Here is a 20,565-nt window from a genome sequence, read left to right as displayed (position 1 = left end):
TCTACATATGTGGATAAAGACTTACGTAGTAAGTAACCTAAACTGTGACTGTGACCTAAATATAGATGAAAGGAAATCCCCATGGTTCCAAACACTGGACCGGAAAAAACACATAAAATAATGACTCACATGAGTTTTAATAGACACTCGAAGTTGAAAACAGCTCACTATTAGTTATTGATTTCTGCTATGAAAGGTCTGTTTACATCTGTAAAGCCTGTAAACGCAGTAGTATATGAACAACTATAGTGTTGTCAAACTATTCCATTGTATGTCATTTATATAACACCAAAAAAATACAGAGGTTGGTGCTTGTGTATCATTTTGAACAACTGTACGTGTAGTATAATGGTGCCACCCTGTGGGCAGCTGCAGTTAACACTGTTTACCAAATTACCTCATGGTTCTTTTTGTTGCAAAATGGTTTGCAAGGGTTGAGCTGTGTCTTAAAAACTGTCCTTTGTCAGGGGAAACATGTAGTGCAGTAAGGGAGGACTCACACACAGAGAACAAAAAAGAGATTCAGATCTGGATTTTAAATGTTTCTATTTGATTCATTACAGGGCTGAAGGGTACAGACAGCGTAAAAAAAGTGCAAACTTTTCAGGCCATGTTGGACTTTCCTCAGTTTAAGATGAGACATGCATGATGATGATGACTTACTATATATGTGGTTTGCTCTACAGGTGCACCTAGTCAATCATCTAGGGCTTGATTGAACGCACATGAAGCCAATTGGCAGCAGGTCAAGTCATTACAAACACACCAGAACAATACAAATCCGTAGCATTCACATTCTCATACACTTACAAAAAGTAATGCAATGTAATTCGTGTATGTGCCACGAAATCAATTTGTATGTAATCGTATGAAATCTTAAACCAGGAAGCATAAAGAGCGTCAAACGCCGTGTATTTGAGGAGCTTTTGTGCTTTCTCCCTCTCCTTTAGTGTGTTAAACAGTTTTTTGTGCATGTAAAAGGTCTGCAAAGTTCCAAAGTCCACGCGAAAGGGAAGAACACTGCTCCTTGAACTGCCTGTAACGCCTCGCTTGAAGTCCCGCCTTTTCTTCCGTAATGTGGTGATGTCACCAAGTAACACATTTGCGGCTATTTTGGCACGCTCTCAAACAAAGCTAGTTAGAGCGGAGCTGGAGCGGAGTCCGAAGAGTTTCAGACAGAGGGTGAAAAGAGGTGCTGCAGGACATTCGACTCAGACTCTACCAGTCAAAAATAGAACCAAAAATGGGATTTGATATAATGAACATTTCAAAGGATTACAAATTTAGTCCATCATTCGGTCAAACCCTGGATTTGAACTGTTTGTATAGACATATATATATAGAGAGAGATAAGCCACACACCCACAGGTCAAAAACAGAACAAGTTCAAGATCCAAATCCAAAACCAAAAGAAGAATAACTCTGCGGGAGGAATTGAAACGTCTCATGGGAACTGAAGCTACATAAACTACTACTTAAACTTAAACTACTCAAACCATAAGAGAGAAGTGGTCTCGCAGTGCCCAGTTTATAGTCGTTTTGTCACACAGATTGAGGTGTGCTCTATTTTTATGTGCTTGTGCAATAATTTGTTGTTAATGAATCCGAAAGGGCTGAAACAGTAGGAGGCACATTAAAAGAAGCCCAGAATGCTGACTTTCGTTGACTTAACGGCCACAGGTGTCGCTGTTAACAAGCAATTTCTGACTCTAACAAACAGTCCCTTTAAATAATTACATCTTCATGTGGAGGTGCAATATTAAATCACTATAGTGCACCTTTAATTGTGTTTAGAAAATTAGCTTTTGATGATATTGTCGGTCCTGCTGAACAGCTAAAATGTTGTTACTTGTTTTACTGTCTTTTTCAGTATTAGAGATCTTTATAGTGATATCTCCAAAAGCTGTGATTACATTTTAAAAGAATGACTAATACCAGATAATGAAATATATCAGATATTGTTGGCTCTAAGATCAAGTTTGCGATGGGAAACCACAAGCTCCATATGAGTCTACACATCTGCATTCATGTGGTGGCACAAAAGCAACATGTACTCAAGAGAGAAAACATCACCTATTTATAACAAGTATTTAGATGATGCACATTTTGGCACAATATCTGCCTGTTAGAGTGAAACATAGATTAGAGTTTTGACGATGTAGCAGCAGGTGTAAAGCATTTATCAAAGTAAATTTAAAAGAAATATTATTTAGGAATATTTTTTAAAGCCTGAAAACAGAGCAATGAGGAGGTGCAGAAGTCTAGTTATCTCTCAGAACACTTGAATTACAATATACAGAAAGGTTATTATGGAGTTTTTGCCCAGTGATGCCAAAAATATACTGCCTACCGCCACTTTAAGTGTAATTTTGCAGCCTAGAAAATTGTGCACATCTCCTTATTTAGACACTACTTAAATGGTCCTGTTTTTAATTTTATGAAATAGATAGAATTGTTATTGATAAATCAAATTCCTGTTAATGAGGTTTCAGCGAGGCAGTGCCTGGAAAGGGCATGTTTGTACGATAAATGCTGTAAAGATTTTAAGGAAATGGTAAATGGTGAGTAAATGGTGAGTAAGTCTGTTGTATTTGCTGACCTAAAACATTTACACTATACCACAGGAAGTGGTTTCCAACTGATGTCAATTTATGCTTTAAAGTCTAAAACCTACAAATGTAATTGTTTGTTGGGATTAGTTTGTATTTTGATGATCTTTAACTGGACGTCACGGTTATATATTTTACTTTCTGAAGCAGTAAAAGTAGAATAACAAGCACACGTCTGTCAATTTGCTCTAAATATGACATTAGCTTTCCTCGCTTTGTTCTTTCAACAATGAAAGCAGATAGGGCCCCTTGGATCACTTCCTTTAGAAACCGTAAACACACACACACATAACGGAGGTGATCTAACTGCTCTGACAGGAAATAACCTTGATAATGGAAAGCGGCTGTTCTTCTTTCTTTTTCATATGATGAGGATGGCGATGAAGATGGCTGCTGTCTCCACCATCGCTCTGCTCCTGCTCTGCTTCTCCGCCATCTCCTCCACAGGTACCGTACAACTACACACTTACATTCCTCATTAAGTAGTAAGATGTTATAATGTATAGTATTAGTTGTATAGTGTTAGTAGTAGTATAGATCTCTATTATATCAGACTTCAAACGTACTTCCTGTAAGTAACATTTCTGATTCTTTACATTTATTTTCACAAGGTTTTTAAAAGCAAAACCTCCTTTTAAAAGAAAAGAAATCAGAGCTTGAACTCTCTGGTCATCTGAATACTCCAAGTGCTTCTCAAATGTTGTACTTCTACATTACTAGTTGGATGCAGGCCTTTAACATGTTTCCAACCCTGTCTGTTCTGTTACTACAAATCAAGTATTAACGGCATTTTCCAACGCATGCTGTAGTGTTTTAACATTTACATTTGTTTCAACACAGTATTTATTTCACATTAAGAGTTGCTGGTTGATCAGTAGTTTATCAAAATAATGAAACTATAAGCTAATTTTTATATTTTCAAAAAAATATATAAACTCCAGCTATTGCTTGTTTTTGTCAATTCATATTAATAAAATTTGGTATATGCTCATCTAAACACATGATTAAAGCAGTTTTAAAATCTGTTCTGGGAAACACATACAAAATAATAATAATAAAATAATTGGCATTTTTAACTGTAAGTTTTTAAGTTTTTTTAAAAGTTTAAGTTAAGTTTTTTTTAAGGTATTGATGATGGATATACGTTAAATGGGCTAAAACATACAAGAACACTGGACTGATCCTTTAAATGTGACTATTTTATTGACTGAAATCCTCAAAAACTTAATAGATGAGATCCAAATTAAAGGCTGTTTTCTAAATCAAAGTATGAAGTTGAGTCATTGCTGTGGCACAAAAGGGGAACCAACAAAATTTGGCTAAAGTCGCAGACACGGGCTGGCTTGAGGGTTTAATTCCTGCTGACATGAAACAAGTTCTATAATATGAAAAGACTGGTTTACATCCATATGTGTGTGTGTGACTGTACTCGTTAGTATAAACGTCTTTTCTATATTTGTTTTTCCGTCCCTGTTACATAGCTGTTGCTTTGTTGAAAAGGCAGAGTTTGTGATTGCGGGCGAACGCGAGTGGAAACCTCCGCCAGAGATATATCCGAGCTAGACAAAAGAAATCATCAAGCGGCGTTAACCTGCAGCAGCAACGCGCTGCTGATGTGGTAACATCGGTCTGAAATGAGGTTACGCAGGACGAACAGGAAGCAAAGCAAAGGCGCTTCAGTACAGGTGACCTACAGACGCAGCAGGCACACAATGCAGAAAAGCAAAAATATAGTATATAATAGATAATTAGATACATGAATTAAATGCAGCAAATAATAGCCACGTTTCAGACAGTTATGATACAAAATATAGATAATTATTTAACTTAATAGTGTTCAAATACATAAAAAGAAAGAAAAACTAAAATTATCACAAGTACCATTTTTTAAATATAATATATTTTTATTTTTAATTGTCAAATGTAAAAACTGGTCAAGTTGTAGTTGATAAAAATAATGAAACTGTAAAAAAATTTTTATGTTTTCAAAAGCTATTTTAATGCAAACTCAAGCTATTACTATTTTTATCATTGCATACTAATAAAAATGCATTTGCTCAACTAAACACATGATTAAATAGAATTAGCAAAAAGCAGTTTTAGGTGTTGCAGACTAACAGTTTGAGGATTTTTTTGCCTCATGTTTCTAAATGTCAAAGTTGATGTTTGGCCAGTTGCGAGGTTGCGTCCTCGGAGGCGTGAAGATGTGGTGTCACATACAGCGTGTGAGCATTCTTCTGTTGCTTCCTGGAATTGTTCTGCGGCCATAAAAACGGCTTCATTTAATCATCAAGAACTGAGATCTGAGATCCCGACAATTCTCATCATCTCTGTCTCCAGATAATACGTACTGCTCCTAATAGCTCTGGAACTTTCTTTCTGTTATCTTCAAGAGGGGGCATAATGGGAGAAATGTCTTAAAGGTCTTATTGATGGCATTTTTATGTAGACAAATAATAATTGGGGCTGTCAAAGTTAACGCGATAAAATAAATTTGTTTTAACGCCACTAATTTCTTTAAATACATTAATGCAACTTGCAATTTGTAGGTTGTAGTGGGCTCAGTTTTAAAGCTAGAGTGAAGATACTGGCATCATATGAAACTAGAAAACCTGAGGAATCCATTGGTACCAAGGAGGCTCCAAACTTACGCACTAAATGCAGTACCTGTGAGGGTTTCTGGACAATATCTCTCATTGTTTTGTGTTGTTAATTTACTTCTAATAATAAATATAGACATACAATTGCATAAAGCAGCGTATTTGTCCACTCCCATGTTGATAAGAGTATTAAATACTTGACAAATCTCCCTTTAAGGTACATTTTAAACAGATAAAAAATGTGATTAATTTGCGATTAATAACGGACAATCATGTGATTAATCGCCATTAAATATTTTAATTGATTGACAGCCCAAATTTGTATATAAACAAATAATATTTAATACATATTTTCTATATATTTACAAAAAATTCAGTTTTGCTTCAGAATTCCAGACAAACTGGAGTCTGATCTTCATCTTTCGTATATAGAAATGGCATTTGGACGTTAAAAGACAGACGCATACGGGAATGTGTTTGGTGTGTGGCTTTTTAGCAGACTGTGGTCTGAACAGAGACAACAGGATATAATACACATCCACCTTCGGTGTACTCAGGCTTTGTGATGAGACGAATTGATGTGTGAAGGACGGCTGCAGAGTTTCATTTCATATACATTTGTGAGTTTCGCATAACGTGAAAGGTGCGCACACACACACACACACACTCACACACACACACACAGTGTGAAAGAGTACGAGCAGGTTAAAAAAATAATGTGTTATTTAACATGTTATTAATGATGCCTCATGTTTCAGATGTCAATCCTGTCTTTCTCCGCACAGAGCGTGTGTTTTTATCAGTTTACCTCCACAAGTCGATGGTTAGTTGCTGCTCAGTGTTATCAAGAGGACACTGCTGGCTCTATTTTCATGAACCCAGCGGCACGGCCACATCGCAGTCAGGTGCGCCCTGTTCTGTGCGTCGGGAGCGTGCCAAACGCACTTTTGGTATTTTGTTAGAAGAGACTGTGTAGAATAATTAATCAAAACATCATGTTTTTTTGGGGGCATTTTTAAGCATTTTTTACTGATAGGACAGTGGATAGAGTCTTGGAAAGGGGGGAGAGAGAGAGATGACATGCGGAAAGGTCCACAGGCCGGATTCAAACCCGGGTCCACCGCGGCTAGGACTGAGCCTTTGCCAGATATGGACACCCGCTCTACCAACCGAGCAAACCAGGCACCCCAAAACATCATGTTTGATGTGTACACAGTGGGCGACCTCTAGTCCTGAGAAGTGACGCCAATGCTGAAGTGCCTTAAACTTGCATTCTTCCTAACAGCCAGCAGGGGGCGACTCTTCTGGTTGCAAAAAGAAGTCTGATTGTATAGAAGTCTATGAGAAAATGACCCTACTTCTCACTTGATTTATTACCTCAGTAAACATTGTAAACATGAGTTTATGGTCTCAGTCTCTAGTTTCAAGTCTTCTTCAATACAGCATGATGTTCATTTAGTAAATAATTGTCCCATTTAGAGTCAAATAGGCCAAAAAGCCACGATGGAGACGGCCAAAAAGCTTCAAAACAGCAGTCCACAAACCAATGGGTGACGTCACGGTGACTCCGTCCACTTATATACAATCTATGTGCATAAGCTTTTATCAAAGTTTTCATTTATCCAGTGAAATATCTCAACGTCTACTAGATGGATTGGCATGGAATTTGGTACATATATTCACAGAGTTGTGTCTATTATATCTCACTACATATAAGAGCTTCCTCTTTTGTTCTTGAACAACAGAAAGAGGCAGGAGGTGGTGGGATGGTGTTGGTTGGCACACACTCAGGATGTAACTGGCTGGCGTTTGTCGTTGTGTTGTTTCCTCTGTGGTCTTACTGACTCTGCTTCATGCCCAACTAATGAAGTTTCATCTGAATAGAAGAAATCTTGTATTGAATATAGCAAAAACTGTGAAACTATTGTTTTTTTAAATGAATGTTTGAGGCATACTTAATATTCACTCAGTCTTTGATTCTCTGTTTCTTCACCTTTTCTTTCTGTTCCAAAGATTCTCAGGATTGCGACCGCTCTGCTGCAATAGGCGACAACATTACTCTGCCTTTGTCCCACAAACTGGACAAGTTAGATAAACTGAGATGGATGCACGACAAAGATATAATCTTATATCTAAGAGAAAACGTCAAAATTAGTGGGAGCAAAGATGTTTATGAAAATGGATCCCTGAAGCTGACAAATCTGATGAAAGACGAATCAGGGATATACAAACCTGAAGTTAATGCTGGTTCAGAAGGAACAGAAATAAAGGGTCTGAAAACCATACATTTATGTGTGTTGGGTGAGTAACAACAAATTGTTTGTACATTTCCTTTATTCAGTCAAGCATATCTTGATTAATCTTGTGCATCTCAGAAACAAAAGACACCTAAACAGTTTTCACTATGTCACCTTATCTGTTGAATATGTTCACATATTCACACGATATCAACATGAAATAACTATTTTTAATTATTTATGTTGTCTTGAAGAAGCTGCTATATGCGTACAATATAATCAACAAACATCAGAAACACCATTTGGTTTAATATCATGTCATTAGTTCAGATCACTACATTTGTTTTTATATTTTGCTCGTCATGGAAATGATAATTAGTGTTTTGTACAATGCAAAATGAGCACCACTTTACATCCTGTTTGATCTACTCTCCTCAGATCGTGTCCCGGCGGCTAAAGTGAAAACTGACTGTCGGCCGACTTCCAAATCTGTAATATTTACCTGCCAAGTTGCTACGGTGAGAACAAAAGTACAATTTACAAAGCAGCATTTCTGATTTGTCATTTTATTATTTATGTTAGGAAAGAAACACATGAAAAATCCAACTCCAGCACAGAGTTTATCTCTGTGTGTTTTCTGTTACAAGGTCTACATATTCTCATTAGGGCTGTTAATTCATTCAAATATTAAATCGCAATTAATCACATGATTCTCCATAGTTGATCGTGATTAATCACACATTTTTTCTGTTCAAAATGCACCTTAAAGGGAGATTTGTCAAGTATTTAACACTCTTATCAACATTGGAGTGGACAAATATGCTGCTTTATGTAAATGTATGTGTATATATTTATTATTGGAAATCAATTAACAACACAAAACAATGACAGATATTGTCAAGAAACCCTCACAGGTACTGCATTTAGCATAAAGAATATGCTCAAATCATAACATGGCAAACTGCAGCCCAACAGGCAACAACAGCTGTCAGTGTGTCAGTGTGCTGAATTGACTATGATTTGCCCCAAACTGCATGTGATTATCATAAAGTGGTCATGTCTGTAAAGGGGAGACTCGCCAGCCACAAACCTAAAATTGCGTTGATCCATTAAAGAAATGAACGTGTTACTATCGCGTTAACTTTGACAGCCCTAATTCTCATGATAACCCTCCAATCCAGACCCCGCAGCCCAATGATCTCAAATTTGGATGGCTTAAGAACAACGAGGTGCTGCCAAAGGAGACAAAACAAACTCTGACACGAGTAGCCGAAAAGGTGGAAAAAGATTCCTTCAGCTGCAACGTTTCCAACGTGGTCAGCTATATGATCTCTCCACCTGCTATACAATCCTGCTTAAAGCGCAGTGAGTATTATCCAGTGGTTTGCTACAGCCATGTCTCTGTGACTTTTACCTCACATGGGATGGAAATCACACAGTTTGATTAGAATTGATTGCATACAGAACAGTATTTATAACAATTGCTCAGTATTAATCATGTTGTTTATTGGGGAAGCACAGTCATTTAGTGGGATAATCACGTCTATCAATAAAAATAAACCAGTGAAATAACAAGAATCAGCACCTATTCAATGTGTTTCTTCTTCTCTTTTCTTCAGAAGAGCCCCTTTTCCCTGAAAAACTATTCGGAATTAACACCTGGATTTTTGTGGGCGCTGGAGGAGGTATGTAGCTCCTCGGACAAAGCGTGGCCGTATCTTTTATCTTGATCTTGAGACTGTTTCATAACAAGTTGAAAGTTCCTCGTAGTAGCTTTAAAGGAATTACACTCGCAATTGTTGAGTTTTACCTGCATTAATTCAATTCTTCTTCTTCTCCGTCCTCATCAGGTATTGTTCTGGTGCTGATTATCGTCGTTATCGTTGGCTGCATCTGCGCCAAACGGAAGAAAAAAATGCAAATGAAGGGTGAAGTTTTTTTTTGTTTGTTTGTTTGTTTACCACCTGGTTGTCTTAATTCATGTTTAAAAAATGAGCTCAACCTTTTCCCTTACCATAATCTTAAATTGAAATATTTGTGGTGCTACAGTGATGACGTGTATTATTTATAATATGTATGGATATAAAAATATATGTGTCTTTATTGAACTTGAGCTTTCTTTATCCAGAATAGTACAAATAAATGTAAATGATCATTTTCTTACTCAACAGACGAGGGGGAGCTTCGTTTGGCGTGGACCAATGAGCAAGAACAGCGGCAACATCAACATAGTCACCCTCCCAATCATCCTCATCAACATCAACATAACCATCCTCCAGATCAACGTCATCACCATCACCACCACGAGAAGCAGCCGGCCGGCCACACCGGTCCTCGCCAGCCGCGCTCCAAACAGAACCGCGACCAGCAGCGCCCCCGAGCCCCCGACAACCCCAAGGGTCACCCTCAGCCCAGCCCCAGAAGACCTGCACAGGTAGGAGGTTACTGTGGAACACTTGTTTATCTGGAGGAAACATCCATGTGGCGTCTGATCTCACTCTCTCACTTCTCACTTCCCTTCAGGCGCCCAAACCAGTTGACAACGTCGACGAGGAGCAGCCTCCTCCTCTTCCTCAGCCCAGGAAGAAAGCTGCCAAAGCACAGAGAGTGTGACGCCATGTGAGTGTTGGAGTTTAGAAAACGTAATCACTCCTCTTCTTTTCTGGTTTCACCTGCTCGTCTTATTTACATCTCTCCTCCCTCTTACTTCTCTATTGATGTTTTCTGTTTCACTGAAGAAGATGAATTCATTCAAACTCAGGCAGGAAGTGCAACATTAAAGACTCTTCAGTCGGCGTTAAACATCATGATTTCACCAGGATGTGGTGAAAATCAATTTGATCAAACTTAATGTTTTTAATAAGTGGTTTATTATAACTAAAGCAACGTTAAACTTGTTAAAGCTGAAGTCAAACTATGAATCTTCATTGCAACATTGTATGTCATTTTTTAGTCATCATAATATTGTAATTATACGTTTAACTACTTTTTCTCAAACTATCAAACCACTATCTCACTATTACAATTGAATTACTTTATTATATGTGAAAACAAATGATGACTGGAACTGGAACTTTTTTGATGTGGGTTGTATGTATACTCCAGCGTTCTGTGAGGTAAAATGACTGTTTTTGTGAATGTAGTCTGGTGGCTTTGAAGAGGGCGATATAAAGGCTCCAGTTCCCCGTCGGAAAGGGCTGTCTGACGAAAACATATTTTAGCCATCTAAAAAAAATCAATATCGGTTTTAATATACCTTTTAATATTCATTTTCAGACAAAAAAAAAGTAACTCTGTGTGAAGAGCTACCTCCTTGTCTCCTCTTTTCCTCTTTCATTTTGTTCTGCTCTCCTTTGGGTTGTTGTTTCTCTCAAGAATGAGAGGAAAGACTCCACAATGACACCGATCTGGAGAGACTATGAGGTGTAAAACGCCGTGATTGCAAAGATTAATGAGTTATTAAGGTCATAATGTTAAACTGTTATTCAGAGTGGGGTTGTTTTTTAACATTACTCTTCTCTATACTTGAGTAAATCACATGTTTCTGTCAGATGACATAAATCATCATCCTGAAAATAATGAGCAAAACTCAACAAACTCCCAAATAGAGTCAAATAGACCATGATTGACAGGTCACTACCACGGCGTTGTCCGGTCTGGGAGTTGTCCGTGTTTACGTCTCGAACGTCACGAACTCAAAGCTTCAAAACGGCAGACCACAAACTAACGGGTGACGTCACGGTGACTACGTCCATTTCTTACATACAGTCTCGGTTTCTACCTGACAGTTTCTTTCCAGACAGACTTTGATAAAGATTGTCATTTAAGTTCCGTTATGTATATTTGTATGCAGCTCTTTTTAATCTAATTTTTTTTGTATTTGCGTGTGAATTAATGAATAAAAGAAATGTTGACGACTGTAATAAATCCCAGAGACAGACTTTATCTGACAAACTATCATTTATGCTTTATATTTGGAAACTTGCTCATACTTCAGCATTGACTTGTAATCATGATAATAAAGTGAATAAATGTCATACATGTGTTTATATACACAGAAAACATACCATACCATGTCATACTTTTTCTATTTATCTATAAAACCACCATGCCAAAGCATTTATCCACCAAAGTATCTGCTTTTGATGTAAAAATGTGAATTTTCAGCTGTTAAATAAATGGTGTAAAAATTCTGATGTGCCATTTCCAGTGAAATATAAGCAGGGGAAATGACTGTTTCACACTGCGTCACTTTCAGCTCTGCAGCTCGCTGTTTTTCAGGCTGAATGCTCAGAATAATGCAGGCAGACGCTGTGTGTGCATGTGTGTGCGTGTGTGTGACTGTGTGTGTGTTAGTCACATATCCTGTATTTTCTGCTGAAAATGTGTTTGTGGTTTTGTGAGTGTATGCTCAGCTACTTCCGAGTGCTAGATTAGTATCTGGTGTGTGTTTTCCTGCATGTGCAGCTTCTTTATGGCAACATTTTTTTTACATTTTTACATTTGCAGCTACTTTAAAGTGATCTTAAATTGAAATGTGTTTCAATTCGACTTCTCCTCTGCATCATTGTGTTCTCCTGCTGTTACTTTACACCCACGCTGTGCTGCTGTTAACCTATTTTCACACCCTTCATTCTCTCTTTATACATTGTCCTCTTGTCATAGTCTCACGTTATAATAATATATATGAACGGTTGTTTTTAAATGTTGATTGCACATCGATGAAACGTGTGAGATCCAATTTTCCACAAGACAGCAGAAGATATTAAATGAGGACATATTAATTATCTGGTGACCTCTGAGATCTATCCTGCGTCCTCTTCGAGGGTCGTGACCCCGCAGCTATGGAAATTCAACACTTAACACATCAGCCGATAATGTATTCTATGTTAATATATGCAAAGCACAATCTAACACCTTATCATACAGTGCATGAAATTATCACTTTGACTGGCAATACTGGTGTACAATATGTTAGTGCTATAGTTACTGTGTATGTTTTTTTAATTGCAAATATTGTCCTTTTTTACGGCGCTACATTTATCTGACGGCTTTAGTTACTTTGCAGATTCAGATTAATAAAATTAAATATAAATCAACTAATACATTATGATATATGATTATAGATTAAGCTACCCAGCAGTATATAAAGTAATTAAAATTATCTCCACATTATCAGCTGCATCATTAAAGTGATGAACACATTAATGCATCAATAATTATAATCCAGTGATCGAATATATATTATTCTAACATGGGACATACTGCATAATGAGTACTTTTACTTTCAATACTTTAAGTATATTTTGATGCTGATAATTTTGTACTATTACTTAAGTAAGATTTTGAATGTAGGACTTTAACTTGTAACATCTAACTGTGGTATTGCTTTACATTTATTTAAGTAAAAGTACTTCCTCCACCACTGGTTGCATTTAACACTGCATACAGATTTATTTAATTCTATTAAATTGTACATGGGAAGAAACTTTAGAAATATCAGCCAAACAGCATGCATGCCCAGGTGTGCACATGCAATTATGGGAGACAAATAGAGAAAAGAAAGCATCACATTTTCTGCAAAATGCACTTTTCCATGTCTTTTAAACATCAATATCTGTCCTCAGTGTGTCTACAGGTCACCATAGTGTCATAAAAGACCATCCTCTCTCTTTTTCTCCTGCTCCGTTTGTCCGGAAATGGGTGTCGAAAATCACTTTGCAGCTTTTCCTTTCTCTTCTGACGTCATTAGAGAATTGCAAGCGATGGGTTGGTTGAACTAGAGAACGCGCAGCTAGCTGACCCCGCCCCACAGAGCGTCACTCTGTGTCATCCACAACCGAACTTGACCAAAGTAGCCCCTTCTGTTAGTCTGCAAGAACCAGCAGAACAGGCTTCATGTACTCCCATCATCTAAATATAACATGTTCTTTCACAAAGGCTTTATGTAATTACACTGTTTAAACAGATGATATTTATATATTATATATATTTGATGTCATGCATGTAGCAGAGTACAGGTAGTAAATAGTGACTTGTAAGCAACACAACACATTTCTGTTTCACAGTCAAACTTTATTTGAGTAGACAGATGACAATATTAATTATTCACAGCATTTGTAATCATCTCACCTGTTAGTTAGTTATGTTAACATGGTACAGGAGAAAGTCTTCAGCTCTGGTAAACTACGGTAAGCTAAGCTCCGGTGGTCTGTAGTCATGGTAACACAGAGACAGCTACTACTGTAAATAATATACCATTACTCTGATCTTCCATACATTTATCTTTTAGCAGAAATAATGAACTGACTACTGTTTCACATCTTCTATTTTCCACCCTGATGGTCGCTGTGTTTACACACCGTCTCATAGCGGTAGCATGTAGCTACATGCTAACGGGTTAGCTACATGCTAACGGGTTAGCTCTGTATCTCCCATCTGCTTTCAGCTGTCTGCTCTCCTCTGGGATGATTCTGTCGGTCATTTCTCACAGATGGATCTGTAAAGACAGACGTAAAACAGAGTGTATGTTTACGGTTTACAGAGTTGATGCATGAGGTAAACACTGAGTTAACTAACAGAGCTATAAATAGTATTATTTACCTGAGAGAAACCGTCAGGAAAACCTGGAATCTGGACCGCAGATGTTCATCATGTGTCGCCGATTTCTGATCAGATTCCTCCGGTAACGTGCGCTGGGTGAAGTTTCTGGTTTATAAACTTTAAAGTGGTTTATAAACTTTATTCTAGCTGCTATCTCTCCACTCGTCTCTCTCTCTCTCTCTCTCTCTCAGAGAGAGAAAGAGAGAGAGAGAGAGCTGCTCCGGGAGGGAGGGGGAGGGTGACGCTGTTGTTGTTGAGGAAGTTTGATTGACAGAAAACGCTGACCAATCAGAGCAGAGTGGGAGGAGACAGGCTGTGAATCAGTGGTTTTCAGACAGAGGCTGAATTAGGCTCTGAGGCAGGCAGACTCAGGCTGCAGTATGAGAAGAATAAAGGGTTTTTTGAACATTGCAGCATGTAAACATGTTCTAGTGCAACATTAAAATACATCTATGAACCTGGAAATGAGCATAATATGTGACCTTTAAATAATGTTGTCTGCATTGACTCCTTTTGTCCACTAGATGGTGCTGTAGCTTCACGTACAGAGGGCCAATCAGTTGAAATGTGAGACCTGTTCTCCAATGTCTATTAAGTTATGTTCCTTTTAGGGGTTGTCAATCGATTAGAATATTTAATTGGGATAAATCGCATGATTGTCCATCGTTAATCACACATTCTGTTCAAAATGTGCCTTAAAAGGGAGATTTTGTCAAGTATTTAATACTCTTATCAACATGGGAGTGGACAAATATGCTGCTTTATGCAAATGTATGAATATATATTATTATTGGAAATTAGTTAACAACACAAAACAATGACAGATATTGTCCAGAAACCCTCACAGGTACTGCATTTTGCATTAAAAATATGCTCAAATCATAACATGGCAAACTCATCAGCTGTCAGTGTGTCAGTGTGCTGACTTGACTATGACTTGCCCCAAACTGCATGTGATTATCATAAAGTGGGCATGTCTGTAAAGGGGAGACTCGTGGGTACCCATAGAACCCATTTTCAGTCACATATCTTGAGGTCAGAGGTCAAGAGACCCCTTTGAAAATGGACATGCCAGTTATTCCTCGCCAAAATTTAGCCTACATTTGGAGCGTTATTTAGCAGCCCAAATCCTTAGCCTAACTTTAAAACTGAGCCCGCTACAATCTAAAAATCGCTGGTAGCGTTAAAGAAATTAGTGCCTTTAAAACAAATTCTCCTTAACACGTTATTACTGTGTTAACTTTGACAGCCATAGTTCCTTTACAGGTTAAGAAAATCCTCCAATCCCCAAACATCCTTTAAAAACTCAATGGATTATCTGAAACTATGAGTAGCCTAATGATGTGATAACACATTACACAGTGAAAACACATCTAATAAATCCAAGAGATCATCATCAACCCCTTCATTTCAGCAAGATTTAAACATTAAATATATATATAGTACTATTTCCTAAATCTGTAGTCAAAGTTATTTCTCTGAGGCCAGAAGAGGGCACTAGAGGTCCATGTTTTCTACAATAGGTCAGTATGTTGGCATTAGAGGCACACTGTCTCAGAGCTCACACAATCTTGACACTTGACCTTTGAATGAACACAAATTAAAGTGTTATTCAGTTTGTATGAAAGATTTTTTATTCACAAAGTGTGTGGTTTTCAATGCTTTTCTGTGATTTTCTATTTATCGCATGAATGTGATCTGTTTGTTTCATTTTTTTTCCCTTCTTCTGTCTTGATTTTTGGATAAATTATCATTTTTAAAAAGCAGTTTTTATGTGCATGTTGCATGAACATTCTCATCCAACTTTATAGATTTTTTAAAATTTAATTAATTTATTTTAATTGTCAATTTATTATGTTTCTTTTGCCGTTTTTACCATGTAAAGTGCCTTAGAGTACATTTTAAAGTGCTATATAAAATAAATGTCTTATTATTATTATTTTTAAAAACATTAGAGGGGAATAGTTGTCATATTTAACTCCATATCATCGAACAACTTCTTACATTTATTTTCCCGTCATGGCTGCTGTGTTATTGCTTTAATGCACTTTGTTGCTTCTCTGTGAAGAACTGACTAAAGTCTGTGTATATGTACAGATCTAATTCATTTTAAAGACATTTCTACTACTACTACTGTTGCTACTACTTCTACAACTACAAAAAGTACAAGCATTACTAATACTACTACTAATACAAGAGTTGAGATTGAGGATTAAAAAGGTTTTGATGCCCTGCTGGTATAAGTTATCTGACTGTATTATCTGACTCTGTACTTTATCACATTACTGTTTGCCTGCAGCTTTGTCTGCTTTCTTACAGTAAAGCAGGGTTATCATCTAAAATGATAGCTGCGGTGGCAGCCTGGCAGTGACTGGTTTTGAAATAAAAGTCTGTTCGTAGTCCATTAAAACCAGATCCAGTGCCAAGAATCCACGACCTAGTTAATGACTGATAGGGGAGTATAAGATAACACTGTGTCCGGTGTGAACAGATGCTATACCGCGTCGACACCGCATACCGTAGTAGGCACTTGATTCCTCTCTGCCACACACATTTTAAAAATAGGATACTCAAAAGTATCACAGCAGATGACCCAGGACGCTTTAACCTTTGACCCCCCGAGGTCACACACCCAAACCTCTGACTGGGCGGTGAACTTTGGCCTGCCCAGTGGCTCTGTGTAAATACACCACAGGACTCTAACTGACAGCAGGCATGTGTGGTTGTTGCACGAGTTAAAGGGACTGTTGTTAACTTCTTACACGTATAAATCACCCGGGTCGGTGTCCTATGCGCGCTTGCATATGTGCGCACGTGTGTGGCTACGCTGTTCAAACAAGACTCCAACACAAACTACACGGAAGCACCAAAACCGCAAAGTTCTATCTAGTGAAGCCCGTCTTGCAAAACAGTGTTGGCCGCGGTCGGAGGACGCGTGGGAGACCGTAGCTTTGGTCTCCAGGGCCGGAGTCTCTGCTGTACTCTGCTCCTCTGCCTGCCTGCTTGCCTTCACTCAGCTCGCTCCACCTCACGTGCATGCACGCACACTACACACTGCAGAAGACATCGTAGCTCTGAGAATATCTAGTGAACGTACAGTGGACGTTTGTGCAGAAATAACTGCTGCAGCTCCTCCAGACCAACAGAGGTTTCCCGTGTCTTGTGAAGTGACGGGGCTCCGCAGCGAGAAACGTCATCGTCTCCGACCGGGTGCCGGTGTCTCCCCTGTTCCTGGTCGGGAGGCTGAGGCAGGAAAAGCCAACACTAGGATCAGCAGTGATTCATGGAGAGACCTTCGTCTGGTCAGCTAACATTCCTGCCAAGCAGCTGAAATATAGAGTGATATTGTGGTTTTAGCTGACGTGTGTCGCCTCACTGTTTTGAGCGATGCTCGTTCATGTCTATGTAAAGCGAGCACAAGCCCGAGCAACAGGACGCTGACTTTCGTTGACTTAATGGCCACAGGTGTCGCTGTTAACAAGCATTTCTGATTCTTACAAACAGTCCCTTTAAAGCAGCTTTTTGAAAGGCAATTTGATCCTAAACCTGTAATAGATTAATAGTAATTTAAACTCCATCATATCAGAGGTGGTCCACACTGACTGGACAATATCTGACATGTAATTAAGACTAATATGTGCACCATAGACCTTATTGTGACAGATTGATATAGAAATAAATCATCATGCAGGATCATGCATTTGTGGGATGAGCAGCACAATTGTGTATTGGCAGAGAATTTGTGCAAATTTTTCTTGGGCGTAACCCACATAATCAGCTGTGCTGCTCATCCCACAAATGCATGATCCTTACAAGTCGGACATAATTTTGAAGGTGAATAAACAGGCTTTCCAACCATGTAAAATACAATGCCAATTAGCATTGTAACAACAGAGAAATAATGCACCAAAACACACATTTCCCAACTTTTTTCCCCCAGTTTCTGTGCACCATAGACACAGATCATGGATCTCTCCACCTGGGACCTCCCTGCTTCCCTCCACTCCTCCTCCAGCCACCTAACTTCCGGCCACCCTCTCTCTCCTCTACCAGCCTCTCTCTCTATCAATCTCTCCCTCATTCCCATGCACACGTTAAACCGGTTCGGTGTCAGTGTATGAACAGATCTGGACTCTCGTTTTAACTGGATTAAAGGACCGTGTGTGTCCGTTTTGCTGTGCGGCTCCGCCCGGTGTGAGCTGCAGACTGACTGCTCTCATCTACAGAGTTTTATTGGATTGACCGACAGACAGACAGGGAGGACTGGTGTTACCCCACACGCAGGACAAAGAAAACGGGGGGAAATTAAGGGGGAAAAAAGCCAAGAGTGGAAGACAGAATGATGAAAATGGATAGCTGTGTCCTCACACTCGTCTTTGGTGTTTTAATGATCGGTAAGACACATCTATTTGCTTCTATTCATAGCTAATTAACTCAAGATACGTGTCGGCGTTCTCACGCCAAACCCTGTGTGGAAATCTGTCAATTTAACCTGTACGTGTTCCTCTGCTTACGTACACGCATCGTAAAGATAAATGAAAGCATTTTCTCAATCTTCCAAACCCATTAGACAGTTCGGCATGAAAATATATCAAGCAGCAGTACATTTCAATTCATTTCAAACCTTTTTAAACGCTGCTAGCTGCTGCCATGTAGTGTATTTTGGATGGAAGAAGTTCGGCGGTGCAACAAGCTAGCAGATTTCCAAAAAGTTGAAATTTAAGTGGATAAGAAGTGTCGCTTGGTGTTTTTGATAATGCCGAATTGAAGAGTGATGTAGAGACATTGAGAAAAACCAAAAAGCTGTGTTGTCAGAGGTGTGTGCATGTGACGACAAGCAAAAAATGCCAAAATGGCATGTTGTTAAACGGGGTTTGGCACGATAGACTCCCTGTGAAGGTTCTGGATAGACACCCTCCTGACTGTCTCACTGTGTGGAAACTGCCATACAATTGTGTTTAGATAATGTAATTAATTAATTTACCACTAATTATTCTATTTATTCTATTATTATAATTTATTTATTTATTATATGTATTCCTTATTGAACTAAAATGAAAAAGCTGTCAGTGTGTGACAGTTCTGTGGTAGGGTGAGGCACTATACTGGTGAAATAATACTTGAAAAGACTGAAAAACACTTTATAAGGAGAGGAAATCCAAGTTAAAGTCCAATTGTCCAAGAAGACATTAATTGTCCAACACATTGACCAGCTTTGACAAGGTCCCATTAGCTCAGAAGTCAAATTGTGCTGGTCATCATGATTAGGCTTATTATTTTTGCCTTGTATTCATACCAGAGTCAAACCAGGCTGACTAATCATCCAACTGGTTTTGAACCAAAGGGCCAGTGATTAGGCTGGGGACAAACCAGGGTTTGTTCATTGGCCCATCTCAGGGCCAAACCAGGCTAAACAGGGCTTAACAAATACTGAAGTTGCCATATGTGTGTGGGTATATCAGTGAATGCCATAGAGGCTTAAATTAGTGCAGTGTAATATGATCAAATGACGCCAGCACTCCTGTGGTGTGTGTTTCTGTAGGTGTGTGTGTGTGTGTGTATTCTGACCCTGCTGATGTGAAGTGACCATAGCGTACAAATGACTTCCCTTAACATGACATTACTGACCTGCTATATGACCTGCTCTCATTTTTTTATGTGGAGATATTAACACAAATCCTACTGTCAGCTGACACCCACCGTTAACTTTCACAGTTTCGGGGGGTTCAGAACAGACGATGAGCCATAAAAGGCACACTTAAGCTTTCAATTTTGACATTTTTTAAATGCCGTCTGCTTCTATCATGCACAAGTCTTACATTCCCCTGATTTTGCCATTTATGTATGAGAGATATTCCATGACCGCCGGGTCAGGCCAAGAGAGCAAAGTGAAGCAGTTTCTGAAAGAGCACTTAAAATCTGAAATTTGAGGAAGAAACAGAAATGGATCGGGACTATCAATCATAGTAAAAATAAGTATGGATAATATATTCTAGATAGCAGTAGTGTTTAGACATTTTACTTGAGTAAAAGGAACAATACCACAATGTAAAAACACTCTGTAACAAGTAAATGTCCTGCATTCTAAATCTAACTTAAAAGTGCTATCATCAAAATACACCAAAATAGTACCAAAAATAAAAGTACTCATTATGCAGATTGGCCCATTTCAGAATAATATATATTATATTACTGGATTATAATTATCAATGCATTTATGTGTGAGCATCACTTTAATGTTGTAGCTTTTCTTACCTAATATATTGATGGAGAGCTTAACCTTTAATAATATGAGTTGATATATATTTTGTATTAATGATTTAAATCTGTAACTAGTAAGATATCAAATAAATGTGGTTTAGTGGAGTAAAAAGTACAATATTTGCCCCCAAAATGTTGTGGATTAGAAGTATAAAATAGCATAAAATGTAAAAACTCAAGTGCAAATATCTCAAAATTGTACTTAAATACAGTACTTGAGTAAATGTGCTTCATTTCAATCCACCACTGCTAGAT

At 38.2% G+C, this 20,565-nt stretch overlaps 2 protein-coding genes and 1 long non-coding RNA gene across 4 annotated transcripts in view; 2 read left to right on the top strand and 1 right to left on the bottom strand.

The window, feature by feature from the left end:
- The first annotated feature begins 2,718 nt into the window (after positions 1 to 2,718).
- Positions 2,719 to 11,638, top strand: LOC141762821 (T-cell surface antigen CD2-like). 2 transcript variants are annotated; one of them, XM_074626902.1, is made up of 8 exons: positions 2,719 to 3,056; positions 7,223 to 7,510; positions 7,885 to 7,964; positions 8,628 to 8,811; positions 9,066 to 9,131; positions 9,297 to 9,374; positions 9,618 to 9,880; positions 9,970 to 11,638. In XM_074626902.1, exons 1-8 carry the CDS (start codon positions 2,975 to 2,977, stop codon positions 10,057 to 10,059), a joined length of 1,131 nt encoding a protein of 376 aa, XP_074483003.1. In that variant the 5' UTR covers positions 2,719 to 2,974; the 3' UTR covers positions 10,060 to 11,638. The 2 variants fall into 2 exon arrangements, with proteins under 2 accessions (XP_074483003.1, XP_074483002.1); XM_074626901.1 differs by lacking the exon at positions 2,719 to 3,056 and having other exon boundaries at positions 6,635 to 7,510; positions 9,069 to 9,131.
- A 1,862-nt stretch (positions 11,639 to 13,500) lies between these two features.
- LOC141762744 (uncharacterized) lies at positions 13,501 to 14,231 on the bottom strand. Its single transcript, XR_012592887.1, has 2 exons — positions 14,050 to 14,231; positions 13,501 to 13,945 (listed from the first exon to the last, which is right to left on the bottom strand). It is a non-coding gene; the product is annotated as an uncharacterized LOC141762744 (long non-coding RNA).
- A 3,869-nt stretch (positions 14,232 to 18,100) lies between these two features.
- ptgfrnb (prostaglandin F2 receptor inhibitor b) overlaps positions 18,101 to 20,565 on the top strand; it is a 57,372-nt gene continuing 54,907 nt past the window's right edge. The window contains exon 1 of the mRNA XM_074626486.1: positions 18,101 to 18,443. Within this exon, the coding sequence (XP_074482587.1) occupies positions 18,389 to 18,443 (55 nt within the window). The 5' untranslated portion in view covers positions 18,101 to 18,388. The remainder of the gene's footprint in view (positions 18,444 to 20,565) is intronic.

This window comes from Sebastes fasciatus, chromosome 24 (genome assembly GCF_043250625.1).
Source record: "Sebastes fasciatus isolate fSebFas1 chromosome 24, fSebFas1.pri, whole genome shotgun sequence".
In the NCBI taxonomy this organism is placed as follows: domain Eukaryota; kingdom Metazoa; phylum Chordata; class Actinopteri; order Perciformes; family Sebastidae; genus Sebastes; species Sebastes fasciatus.
This window is presented reverse-complemented; position numbering and strand designations above follow the sequence as displayed.